The 13,589-nt window shown below is 41.4% G+C and overlaps 1 protein-coding gene and 1 pseudogene across 5 annotated transcripts in view; both read left to right on the top strand.

The window, feature by feature from the left end:
• Window positions 1-13,589, top strand: part of LOC116268865 — a 58,627-nt pseudogene that overhangs the window by 18,940 nt on the left and 26,098 nt on the right. For 2 of the 4 annotated variants that reach the window (XR_004176059.1, XR_004176058.1), the window contains one exon: window positions 9,009-9,609. The exons of the other annotated variants lie outside the window; for them this stretch is intronic. The product of XR_004176059.1 is annotated as a 40S ribosomal protein S25 pseudogene, transcript variant X2 (transcript). Of the gene's footprint in view, window positions 1-9,008; window positions 9,610-13,589 lie in introns of those variants that run through there. 4 annotated transcript variants of the gene reach the window in all.
• LOC101003777 (testis-specific H1 histone) lies at window positions 9,653-10,886 on the top strand. Its single transcript, XM_003906283.2, has one exon. It carries the CDS (start codon window positions 9,899-9,901, stop codon window positions 10,862-10,864), a length of 966 nt encoding a protein of 321 aa, XP_003906332.1. The 5' UTR covers window positions 9,653-9,898; the 3' UTR covers window positions 10,865-10,886.

Consider the following 13,589-nt stretch of genomic DNA (forward strand, 5'->3'; position numbering starts at 1 on the left):
GACATAACTATTACTTAAAAAGAAAAATAACTGTTGAAGTTCAGGAGCTGCAGACAGGACAGAATTGTTTATCTAACATATTATTTCGAAGTTTTTAGGACTAGGGATACCTTCTTCAGTTTTATCCAACTGTAGGCATTGCTGTTATTATTGGTGCATGATGAAGAGACTTGGTACTTGTGTCTTAGGGATTTTAAGGCAAACGCATCATGGAGAAAAGACCCATTTAGGTGACAGGCTTATGAAGAATGGCTATATGTAAGCAACTAGTGGACTAGGATAAAGTAGCAACTGTATCTGAAAGTTTATAAAGCGTCAAAATAATAATTCTCAACAAAACAGACACTTTGTAAAGTAAATCACATGTAGCCTGATCCTTGTCTTCTAGAAAGTCGTATTTTAGAATTCTAAGACATGAGATGAAGGAGATTTTACCCTCTTCTGGTTAATTAAGGCCTTCAGATACTAGTCCTGAAATTCAACTTTTTTCTAATGCTTAAAAATACATTTTTCTCTCCAAAAGCTTCATAGAAGCCCTAGAGACTTTTTCCCCATTGGTTTTTAAAATAGTTTAAAACATAATTATAAACTAAATTTTATTTATTCTTTTGATGGTTTAAGAAAGCAGCATATAAGACAGTGGGACAAGTATGATGAAGGCAAGTATTTCCCAAGCATCCAAAAAGGGAAATTAGAAATGAGTGGTGGAGAAAGAACATCTCAATGTTTCTGAAGTCTGAGAAATATGGGAGCTGATAAGTGAACAGGAATCCAGTGTTAGAGGAAAAACTTACCAAATATTTCCATATAGCAAAAATGTTGGGTTGATTTTAAGTTGGAGTTGTCCTTTGAAGTATTGGCCCATCAAAGCTGCTATTATAGCAGAGCCATTTGGTTTTTGAGGGACAGATTTGCTTCTGGTGGTGATGGAGGTGGGGGTTGAAATATGTGGGATTTGTTTCCAGGACTTGCTGTCATCCTGTGGCAGCTAGTGCTAGATCAATGTTTATGTAGCACAGTGTATTAATAGAATTCTCTGTTTTAAAGAGTATAATTTCTGAACCAATTTAGGTGCTTTGTTAAAGTTAACTCTTTTATCTGTTAAGTTTTGTAGCAGGCTTGTGGTTGCAGTATTGTTACATGATTCATATTTCTAGCCTAAGTCCATGGATCCATGAGTTTATTTATTTTAGGATTTGTAAAGAAGGCTGTGTCTCTATTTGGCATACTTGTATATATTAGTGTCAAAAAAAATTTTTGTATACTATTTATCTGTAAAAATAATTTTAGAGCTATTGTGTATATGGTTACATAGAATCTTTCCCCAGTAATGGGGGAGGTAGCATGAGCTTTAAGGCTTCTAGTACATGTTACATTGTCCCATAAGACTTCACTTACAAAACACGAATTCAAAAATAAATTAAGAATTGTAAGACAGCAACTTCAGCATTAAAACCCAAGCTTGAAGCCCTGTGTAGTAACATGTCCGTGAATCCAGCCTTGCTGATTATATTAAAAGATTATTCTCCAATGGATGAAGGATACCCATTGCTTATATATTCCTGTTGTGTGATTTGTCTTGTGCACAATGAAAGGCTCACTCACTGATGGCATTCGAAGTGTTTCTCTTTGCTGCAACTGCTCATTGGTTACCTAAGGATAGAGAAATTGTCCCCTACTCATTGGCTACATTCATAAGATGTCTAATATAAATTGTCTCATGTGCCTAACAGATTAAAGATCAATACATGCTTTTCCACATTCATAGGGATTTTCCCCATTATATACTCTTATGTGCAGTAAATGAAGGATTATATTGGAAGGATTTTTCACACTGATTACATTCATAGGGCTTTTCACTAGTGTGGTTTCTCGTGTTTTCTAAGGGATGAAGTAATACCAAAGGCTTTCCCACAGTCTTTGCATTCTATTTTGTATTCTCTTGTACACAGTAAGGGAAAACCTTTCCAAATTGATTATGAAATGAAAGTTTGAGCTTTCATGTGTACATCAAAAGTGAGTGTTCCCTGAATATTTTTCCAATATAATCATGACAGTTACAGGGTTTTTCCCCAGTGTAAATTCTCATGAACACAATGGGAGTGGAACTTATGCTGAAAACTTTTCTGTATCAATCACATTTATAGAGATTCTCCTCAGTATTCTCTTCTCTCCTCTAAGGACAGATCTAATGCTAAAGACTTGAAAATGCTACTTACAGTCATTGTGTTTGTGAATTATAATGTGTATCCAAAGGGATGAGTGGTAACTGAAGGCCTTCTGCAGTCCTTATATTTGTAAGGTTTCTCTCCGTTTTGTGTTCACATGTACCTCAGAAATTAAGAGTTACTACTGAAGCATTTTTCATATTAGTTATATGCAGAGCAGAAAATTCACCAGTTCGAATTTTCTTGTGTTGAATAAAGTTACATCTTGCACTGATGATATTCGTTGAGTGTTTCTCTAAGATAACTTATTTCCGTTTTTGTGCAATTGTGTTAACTTTTATGTTTTACCTAAAAATGTCCTACTTAAGATTTGACCCTTTGATTTTTAAGTAGAACCTACAAATATGAACAGGTACTTGGGGAATTTCATCTTCTGTCATCAACTCATCTTCTTTCTCTAACCAAGAGATTAAACGGAGTTTGTCCATATGATGCCTGGATGATACCATGTTGGTATCCTGTGTCTCATTCCTGGGCAGGTTTCACTGAGATGAGTCCAGTAAAGGCCTCTTCATTGAAGGTCACTGAGTCCTGTGATTAGCTTGTCAGCAGCCCAGCAGCCAACCCTTCCTTTCTTGCATTTCCCGTTTGGTGACAGGGAGGGTCCTGAGCAGACCAAATGCTAGTTAAGAACAGATAAACAACTGCCATACTGTGAGTCCGACTGTAAATCAAACATACCCTCTTTTAGTTCTCACAGTCCATTTGGGGCAAGGATCTTAGACTTTTTAGGTGGCATCTTCCCACTGAACTGTGATTTTTCAAATGAAGGCAGTACTCAAAAGTTGAAATTTAGTACAATTAATACTTTTTATTGCTTCATCAAAGATATTGAAAATTAAACTTGCTTTTCTTCTCTTCTTCCCTGTAAGTGTATGGTGATGAAGAATACAGTGATTTTTGCTAGGAGGCCAGAATTTTGCCCACTATTGGTTTTGTGCCATCAGTGTAAATGTCAACATAGGTGGGTAACGTCTTAGAATTATTATGAAAATAGTTTTGACTTTATGTTATTTCCTCCAAAGGGTTTGGTTTCCTTATGAGTATAAGGACAGTATTCTGAGAATCGCTTCCCTAGAGAATGGTAAGGCCTTTTCTTTTGCTTTTAATCTTTTTCATGCAGAGAAGGCATTAAGCTTTACTGAATTATTCAGTATCTCCTTTTTTGTGTGTGTACAATTGCTTATCCAGTTGTATGGAAATACCGTATTCAAATTACAACCCATAGAAGAGATTTTACAAGCCATGTAGACCATTTTTTAAATGTTCTACTAGACATTTTTTAAATGTTCCTCTTATTTCTGGCCTCAATGCAATCATTTGAATCCATATTTATTTGTCTGCTTCAGAGTTTTTTTTTTTTCCATGTCTTTTCCCAGTTATCTTACACAGTTTGATTTTGTAGTCTGACTGTGGTTTTCTTTTAAATTGATATATTTTGGTTTTGCTCTACTTCATGGATCTGTAAGTTTATGCCTTTTACCAAATTTGGGAAGTTTTCAACCATTATTTATTAAAATATGTATTTTTTTTCTATTCCAATATCTTTCTCCTCTCCTTCTGGAACTTTTGTAACACAAACGTGTTTTTTTAAAAATACTATCTCAGAGGTCTCTGATTCTTTTTTTTTTTTTTTAATTATACTTTAAGTTCTGGGGAACATGTGCAGAACATGCAGTTTTGTTACATAGGTATACACGTGCCATGGTGGTTTGCTGCACTCATCAACTCATCTCCTACATTAGGTATTTCTCCTAATGTTATCCCTCCCCTAATCCCCAATCCCCCAATGGGCCCCGGTATGTGATGTTCCCCTCCCTATGTCCACGTGTTCTCATTGTTCAACTCCCAGTTATGAGTGAGAACATGCAGTGTTTGGTTTTCTGTTCTTGTGATAGTTTGCTGAGAATAATGGTTTCCAGCTTCATCCATGTCCCTGCAAAGGACATTAACTCATTGTTTTTATGGCTGCATAGTATTCTGTGGTATTATGTGCCACATTTTCTTTATCCAGTCTATTACTGATGGACATTTGGTTTGGTTCCAAGTCTTTGCTATTGTGAGTAGTGCTGCAATTAACATATGTGTGCATGTGTCTTTATAGTAGAATGATTTATAATCCTTTGGGTATATACCCAGTAATGGGATTGCTGGGTCAAATCTGATTCTAAAAGAATTATTTTTTTTAACTTTTTTCTTCCGTTATTTATTTATTTATTAATTTTTTGAGACAGGGTCTTGCTGTGTCTCGCAGGCTGGAGTGCAGTAGTTCGATCTCAGCTCTCGGCTCACTGCAACCTCCACCTCCCAGGTTCAAGTGATTCTCCTGTCTCAGCCTCCCAAGTAGCTGGGTCTGCAGGTGTGTGGCCACCATGGCTGGCCAGTTTTTGTATTTTTAGTAGAGATGGGGTTTCACCATGTTGGCCAGGCTGGTCTTGAACACCTGATAAAGTGATCTGCTCACCTTGGCCTCCCAAGTGCTGGGATTACAGGTATGAGCCACGGTGCCTGGCCTTTCTTCTGTTTTTCAGATTGGATACTTTCTATCTCCAAGTTCAGCAACTCTTTCTTCTGTAATCTCTATTCTGCTATGAACCCCTACAGTGATTTTACTATTTCTGTTACTGAGATTTCTAATTACGAAATTTATATATATATATATATATATATATATATTTTTTTTTTTTTTTTTTTTTTTGAGACAAAGTCTCACTGTCACCAGGCTGGAGTATAGTGGCGTGATCTCGACTCATTGCAACCTCCACCTCGTGGGTTCAAGCGATTCTCCTGCCTCAGCCTCCTGAGTAACCAGGACTACAGGCCTGTGCCACCACACCTGGCTAATTTTCTGTGTTTTAGTAGAGACAGGGTTTCACCATATTGGCCAGGATGGTCTCGATCTCCTGGCCTTGTGATCCGCCTGCCTCAGCCTCCCAAAGTCCTGGGGTTACAGGCGTGAGCCACTGCGCCCAGCCCTGATTCTCATCAATCTTAGCATGTACAACTAGGGGTGAGATAAGGACTCCATACACTAACTTTAATGTGCCCTTTCTCCGGCCCCCTCATTTTCTTGGTTCTCTACTCACTCTTTGGTTCCTGGGGTTCCCCACTCCTGGGTTTCTGACCAGAGCATTAGCTTCCCTGTGCTGTTGATAGGGTTCTCTGCCGAATCTGCCACTGCCACACTTGCCTGTCCTAGGGTAAGAGGCAACAGGCTTTGCCTCTGAGGGGCCATCTCATTGCTGGTGAGGAGAGAGAGGACACAGATTAGTTGCTTGTACTTCCTTGGTGTACAGCAGGGAGAGTCTATAGGGCTTTCACCCACATATTGACCATCAGTTGGCTGGTGGGAAGGGAAAGGTGTGCTGGTTGTTTGCTAGCAATCCCCTGGAGTAGGATAAAATAAAAGATTCCTTATAAAAGATGATAATTGAGTCAGAAAGACTCAGGACCTTGGAATCCCAGGCCTGTGGATCCAGGGAGGGGCAGTGAGATAGACTGACGTTAGATCAGTATACTACTGAATTCTGCTATGCTCTGGCATGGAGTTATCCTTGGTGAAATTAAATCAGTATAACTCTGTATGAGGGAGTGAGATTAATGAAACCTCTGATGTTACCGGAATTTAGCATTTAAATGTTGCTTACTCTTTAAATCAACCAAGTTCCTCTAGAGACCTCCAAGAACAAAAACTATTTTGCTCTGGAACTCAAAGCGGAAGAACATAGGTTAGACATCATTCCCAAGTATCCTTCTTCCTCCCTACAACCCTCTCACCCCTGACCCACAACCCACAAAGCTTCATTAAATTAAGAGCTATTGCTCTTTCTCACAAAAGGTTGATGCCATCCTCTTTAAGTGATAACTTCTGAATTATAATCTTAGACCATTAAAATTCAAAGAAATACTTCAGGCTTGCCTTTGTGGAGCTGGAGTTGGTATCTCTGGATTAGTGGTGTGGTGCTGGTTTTTACTGACTTTTTCCTAAAGAGATCACTTTTCTGAAGTATCTTTTCCTTTTGGGATGTCAGAAGAAGAGAGTTAGTAAGTAGATTTCTTCCAAAGAGGAAGAAAAGAACTCTTAAGGGATTGGTGATTTGGAAAATATCTGTCAGCTAGCTTTCTTGCCCTCTGAGCCAGCTGAGTGGCAAGTGGGACATTTGTTTCCTGCTCTTATTAAAAAAAAAAAAAAAAAGTATTCCTCTACTGCTTACAGCATATATATACAGAGATCTATACAAAAATGAATGTTTTTATATGTATAAATGAAAATGTTTGCTTTTTTGCTGTTGATGTTTTTGATTTTTTTTCATTTATTTGTTTTCCTTTGATTTTGGCTTCTCCCAAAGGTTTCTACTTGACCTCCCTTCTGATCACAGGGGCATCAATAAACATGGTTGGTTGATTTTGTTCTTGCCTTTCATGATTATACCATTATGTACAGTCAAGTCTATTTTTATCTGGATCAGCTGACTTTAAGGGTCTGACTTCACTCATTTTTTTCCTTATTCTCAAAGCAAACAGTTTTGCCTCTTTTTTATCTGGTGTTTGCCCCATCCTGTGGCCACTGGTCTCTGCAACCAGGAAGGGTAGCTAGACCAAGAGACTATACAAATGGGAGAAATCCTGCTCAATGTGGTCCTGCCTTTCCATCTGGCAATCCTTCCTGAGTGCACTGTCCCTGTGCTGATGCAGTAGTCCCCTGCCGTGTAAATCCTCAGGGTCACATTACTGTGCCCTGATTTTAAAGATGGGAAAAGGTGCAGTGAGTACCTTTAGATACTCTTGAATCTGAGCAGCTCTGAACTGCGATTATGGACATAAACTAGCCCCTGCTCTATGGTGGAGTTACATAATAGGGAGAGGGTCAACCCTAGAGAAAAGGAAACCTAACACAGTACTTAAGAACTTAGGCCTTAGGATTAAGTAGACTTAGGTTTGATTCCAAACTTTACCACTTGCTATTGTGTCACCACTTACAGCTCTGTCATTATCATTAGTTGTCCTTCACAACGTCCCTTACCTACCTTTTCGGTCCCTTCTCCTGCTACTTCCTTCTCATTGTCTACCACCCTCTCCCTGCCCCTCAACGCACACCTATGTTTTAACCAGATGGAACTACATGGAAGCTTCTTAGAAGGTAAAACCTCTAGCCCTATCTTCAGACCTATGAATTGGAATCTGTACTTTATGAGTATCCCAGGGTACTAAATATGCACATTGAAGTTTAAGAAGCACTGGTCTGACTGGGCACAGTGGCTCATGCCTATAATCCCAGCACTTTGTGAGGCTGAAGTGGGTGGATTGCTTGAGACCAAGAGTTCGAGACCAGCCTGGCCAACATGGCAAAACCTCGTCTCTACCAAAAAATAAATAAATAAATAAATACGGGCCGGATGCAGTGGCTCACACTTGTAATCTCAGCACTTTGGGAGGCCAAGGCGGGTGGATCACTTGAGGTCAGGAGTGATCCTGATTGAGATTGCACTACTGTACGCCAGCCTGGGCGACAGAGTGAGACTCTGTCTCAAAAAAAAAAAAAAAAAAAAAAAAAAAAAGCACTGGTCTAAGCTACTTCCTGGAGTTTTGATTTTTAAAAGAAACTGTCACTGTCTAGCCTGTGACTGCTGAATGTATGTGATTGCCCTCTGGAAAAGTATGATATGCTTGGCAATTTGAAGTATTCTTAGAATAATTCTTTGAATTATTCCCAACTAAACTGTATCCAAAATAGGTCCTTGAGAAGCTAATCCTTACTTGACCCCCTTCATTTCCAACCCTTTGAAATTCACTCTGGTCCTTTCTCCTGATCTTCTGGAAGTTTCTTTCTGAATCTAGAAAAACTCTCCTCACCAGAGAGGAATGATGTAAGCAGGCTTAATTAAATGCCTGCTATGTATAATGAAGCATATTGTTAGGTGCAGCATGGGGCATAGAAGTTCAAAGCCTATAGCTCTTGGGGATATTTTTATTTAGTTGGAAAGACAAGACAGAAACATTCAAAGTAAAGTAAATTTATTCCTTATATTTAGGTAGCCCTTGCTTATCTACCTCTTCTGAAACTTTGCAATAATTCTGTGATGTTGGTAGAAAGGGAATGTGATGTTAGGTAAGAAGTCAGATGGTTGGCACATCCATCCCACAGCCACACTGCTGATATTAAGGGATTTGTTAATGTCATATGGCTCCTAAAGAGCTAGGATATGCATCCATATCTTCCAGCTCCAAGTCCAAGTTTTTTTTCTTTTTAAAAAATATTGTGTCACATTATACCCTCTAATGCCAAGTTAATTTAAAATAAAGAAAAAGCCATATAAGATTGCAGAAGGAATTTTTGTGGTTGTGGTAGTTAAGAGGGAAGAAGTCATTTGAAAGAGTTTGGGGAGTCTTCAGTGAAGAAGGATAACGTAGCAGTACCTTGAAAGATGAGCTGGACTTATCTGGGCAGACAAAGAGGATGAGCAATCCAAGAGAGGGGATGAGAGGGAGAAAAACACAGTATGTTCAAAGAATAAGGATTAGACCAGTGTCCTCAGGCGATGTGAAATCTAGATTGTTTCAGTCCAATTGAATGCGTCATCTAAATTTCCCAGGTGTGGGAATCAGTGTTTAGGTTAGAGGGACCACACAGTTGGTTCCTTCTTTTACTTCATGCTCTTGCACAGAATCCACTGTGTAGAATTAGGGAGACATAACTTCAGATACCTGACTGGTGGAATTAAAGGTGGTAGTTTCTAGGCTGGGTTGTGTTTCATGGACTACCCTGTGTGCTTTCTACAGGCAGTGTGTTGCTTGTTTTGGATAGTTGGGAGCAGCTTCTCTCACCTTAAGGAACTGTGAGTAGATGGTGTGCGGGACCATATACACACACAAAATAGCCAACTAAAGAAAGCGGTGGAGCTTTTTGTCCGACATCTTAGCAAGCCTGTGGTGTCCGCTGCTGCTCTCCGAGCTTCGCAATGCCGCCCAAGGACGACAAGAAGAAGGACGCCAGAAAGTCGGCCAAGAAAGACAAAGACCCAGTGAACAAATCCGGGGACAAGGCCAAAAAGAAGAAGTGGTCCAAAGGCAAAGTTCGGGACAAGCTCAATAACTTAGTCTTGTTTGACAAAGCTACCTACGACAAACTCTGTAAGGAAGTTCCCAACTATAAACTTACAACCCCAGCTGTGGTCTCTGAGAGACTGAAGATTCGAGGCTCCGTGGCCAGGGCAGCCCTTCAGGAGCTCCTTAGTAAAGGACTTACCAAACTGGTTTCAAAGCACAGAGCTCAAGTAATTTACACCGGAAATACCAAGGGTGGACATGCTCCAGCTGCTGGTGAAGATGCATGAATAGGTCCAACCAACTGTACATTTGGAAAAATAAAACTTCATTAAATAAATAAATAAATAAATAAATAAATAAATAAATAAATAGAAAGAAAGCGGTGGAGATCAAGATAAGTAAGTTTGATTTGGGAACAAAACCCTGGAGACTGTATAGGTGATTGTTGGGGGTGGACAGGCGCTGAAGACTTGGATTGGTTTAGACCTAGAAGGAAGTGGCATTTGATTGGTTATTATAAGTGAAAAGGGCCCCTCCCTGGGTGAGATCTGCCAGCCTCATAATTAGGACCTGAAAATCTCTGCCAGGCCCGCCTTTGTGACGTGGCCCCGTCCACCTCAGCTATGGAACAGGCCTTGACTGGTGAGGCCCAAAGCCAGTGGCCCCGCAGAGGCGGGAGTGGGGCCATGGCTGAGGCGCCTGGGCCCAGTGGCGAATCTCGAGGCCACTCAGTCACTCAGCCGCCAGCGGAAAAAACTGTCGGGGGACCATCGAGGCGCTGCCCGCGGTCCGTGCTCAAAGTGTCCCAGTTGGTGCTCCGGGCCATCACCGCTCACAAAGGGCTGACTCTGGCAGCTCTCAGGAAGGAGCTCGGAAACGCCGGCTACGAAATGCGCAGGAAGAGCGGCCGCCACGAAGCGCCCAGAGGGCAGGCCAAGGCCACGCTCCTCCGGGTCAGCGGCAGCGACGCCGCCGGCTGCTTCAGGGTCTGGAAGGTTTCCAAGCCCAGGAGAAAGCCGGGGCGCGCGAGGCAAGAGGAGGGCGCGCGCGCTAGCCGGAGGACCGCAGCCGCGTCCCGGAGCTCACGGAGGCGCCGCCAGCCCCTTCGCAAGGCGGCCAGGAAGGCCAGAGAAGTGTGGAGACTGAACGCGAGGGCGAAAGCCAAGGCCAATGCCAGGGCGAGGAGGACAAGGAGGGCGAGGCCGAGAGCCAAGGAGCCGCCGTGTGCCAGAGCCAAGGTGGAAGCGGGAGCGACAGCGGCAGGCGAGAGGCGAGGACGGGTCGTGAAGGAACACACCAGGCCGAGGTCAGGGAAGGACAAGAGGCGAAGCTCCAAACCCAGGGAAGAGAAGCAGGAGCCTAAGAAGCCCGCACAGCGGACCATCCAGAAGCCAACGCCGGCTAAAACCGACCGGACATCTAGCGGGCAGGGGAAGACTCCACTAAAGACTTCCACAAAGACCTTCCCTAAATCTGAAGGTCTTCGGAATGCAGTCGGGAGTGCATCTTGTGGGAGCAGCTTCACTCCCACCACGGACAAATGCCTTTCCCCCATAGGCCCCAAGAAGAGCGGCTCTCACACTCATTGAAATGAAATGGACCTCTCGACCACCTTGTGTCTGTTTCCTCTTTGCCGCACCTGGAAGGGAAGGGGTGGGTGGTGGTAACGTGCAGCGAAGAGAGTAAATTAACAGATTCTGTTCCTGCTGCAAAACTCAGAGAAATATCTTTTAGAAGGACACAAAACAGGAAAACCAGCAGCTTAACAAGTGTTGAAGTTGTTAGATACTCTAGCAAATTCAAATTGAGTTCTGGGGAGGAGGGCATATTGGGAAAAGTGTGGACAGTCTTTAAGTTGAGTGGCCCCACTGATTCGTAGTGTTCTTACCTGAAATTCCTTTTAGGACAAAGCCCTCCCAAAATTGATTATAATGAGTTTGTAGTTTTTGCCTTGAATTGATAACCTAGTTTAATTTAAAAAATATTCTTAGGTTAATCCTCAGTTAAATAAGTGTGTGAAAGCATACAGCATAGGGCCTGGCATAGGGTAGGTACTCATCACTGAGAGTTAAATATGTGTATAATTAATTTCCGACGGGGTGGTAATGTGCTACAGCAGAAAACTACTGGACCAGTATGTACTAAGACCAGGATTCTAGTCAAAGTTCTGCTAGTCTGACCTTTGCTGAGTCATTTCTTAACCATTCGTGGTCTTGGTTTCCTTCTCGGTAAAATGTTGGGATTGAGCTAAGATGATGTCTAAGTGATTTAAATGTCATTAAAATGAAAAGGGGACTTAAACATCATGGCATAATGGTTTGCTTGACAAAATTCAGCAATAAGGAAATTATCTTCTGAGAAAGTGCCAACTCCTAAAGAGGAAATTATGAAGATTTACAGAATGCATAGCAGAAATACAAGGAGATGGAGAAGGCTAGATAATGAATAGGTCTTTTGCTTTTCTTAACAATAACAACATGTATTGAGCACTGTGTAACAAGTATGAAATAAATGTATGATTTTAGTTCTGAATGCAGGGATTAAGAACAGTGCAAGAGTAGTTCTCATGCCATAGGCTGACAGGACACAGAAATGATTCCTAGGGAAGTAAAACGTCAAAGTAGCTGATTCAAGGAAAGGAGTAGCTGTTTTCAGCCGAAGTCAAAGGAATGGGGACATGGAAGTGGCTGGGAAGTGCTTTTTATTCTTAAAGAGGTAAGAGTGGCAGTGGGAAAGTATTAGAACCTCCTGGGAGCTTTCTCCAGGTATACCTGACCAAGCTTTTCCTTAGGAAAGTATGATATGTCCTACAATGGGCAACAGGGTATGTGTATTTAAAACAGACAAAACAAACAAACAAACAAAAAAAAACCACCCTTAAGTGATGCTAATATTTACCCTTTCACACCCTTGAGAATCACTGCTTTAAGCCTATGCAAAGCCTAGTAACTGCAGAATTCTTGTAGCGTTATTTCATCTATAGATGATCGGAACTTGATATTTCCCCATGTTGTAATTAAGTTTATTATGCACATGAATGTGAGTGGAAGAAGGCCTCTGAAAAGAGGCAATGAGAAAATCAAACATTGTCTACTGAACACAATTAGAATAAAGTTAATCAAGTGCCCTGATGATAGCCAGATGTATTACGCCCTTTCTAGTCTTAGGATGTTTTTACCTAAAGAACCAGTGAGAGAGGAGGCAATTAGAGGCTGGCTAGGTAGATAGAGAGGGAGGGTCTTGGGAGAGAGACGGCGCCCATGGGACTGCACCTGTATTGTCCCTACGGTGTAACTAGCAGATGGAAATGTGGTTAAGAATTTCCTCTTATACCAGGATGTCTGCTCAGAAGGGACTGTCCCAACTTAGGCACAGGCACAATAAATCAACTAAATGTCCTGAACACGACCCAGAGTTAATTGTAATATCATTAGCACTGTGGTTTGGGCACCTCCCCACCACCATGGGTTTCACTAAGGCACTTGGGTAATAACCAAGATGGAGTCACTATGGTGCAACACCCCTGGGGGAACTTTACCCCTCCCACTATGACAGAAACCACAGAAGACTTCTTTTTGCCACATAAAAAACCCATAACTCAGCCCCATTTCTGGCAACCCACTTTTGAGTCCCCTCTTGCTGCTAAGAGCTTTTCTGTTGCTTAGTAAATGCTACTCTGCCTTACTCACTCTCTGGTGTCCACTTGCCTTCTTCTTGGTCGTGGGACAAGAACTCAGACCTCACTAAACTGAATAAGAAGGCTGCAATACTAGGTGATCTAGTATTAGTCTTTTTCTTCTAAGTATCTAATGATACTGGGAAAAATTTGTTTTCTAGATTTCCTAAAAACCATCACACTTTTATTTGTTTTATGATGGTTTCTTCATTTCAAACTTCCATTCATTCACCAAAATGTATCCAATTTATTAAGTGCCCACCATATGCAGGAACAGTAGCAGACATGAGAGACCCAGATCTTGACCTTATATAGCTAACAATGGTCATCTCAGATTATTTTTCATTGATAAGCTTTAGGGTGGCTGTACTCCAATGAAATATAAGAAATGACCATATCTCGTTAGCAAGCTACCTAGATTATCAAGATCATAATGTTGGCTGGGTACTCAGCCAGAGGCATTCCCAAGAACAGCTAATCTCATCTCTAGTATTCATTAATGACTAAGTGCCTGCAAGATTCTAGGCCCTGTGCTGAGAATACTAAAATGGATAAAACATAATCTCCACTTTTCTGAGCTCACATTTGAGTGGCACATTTGGGTATTTAACTTTAGTCAGAGCAAATTGAATGACCCT

Source organism: Papio anubis, chromosome 9, assembly GCF_008728515.1.
Source record: "Papio anubis isolate 15944 chromosome 9, Panubis1.0, whole genome shotgun sequence".
NCBI lineage: Eukaryota > Metazoa > Chordata > Mammalia > Primates > Cercopithecidae > Papio > Papio anubis.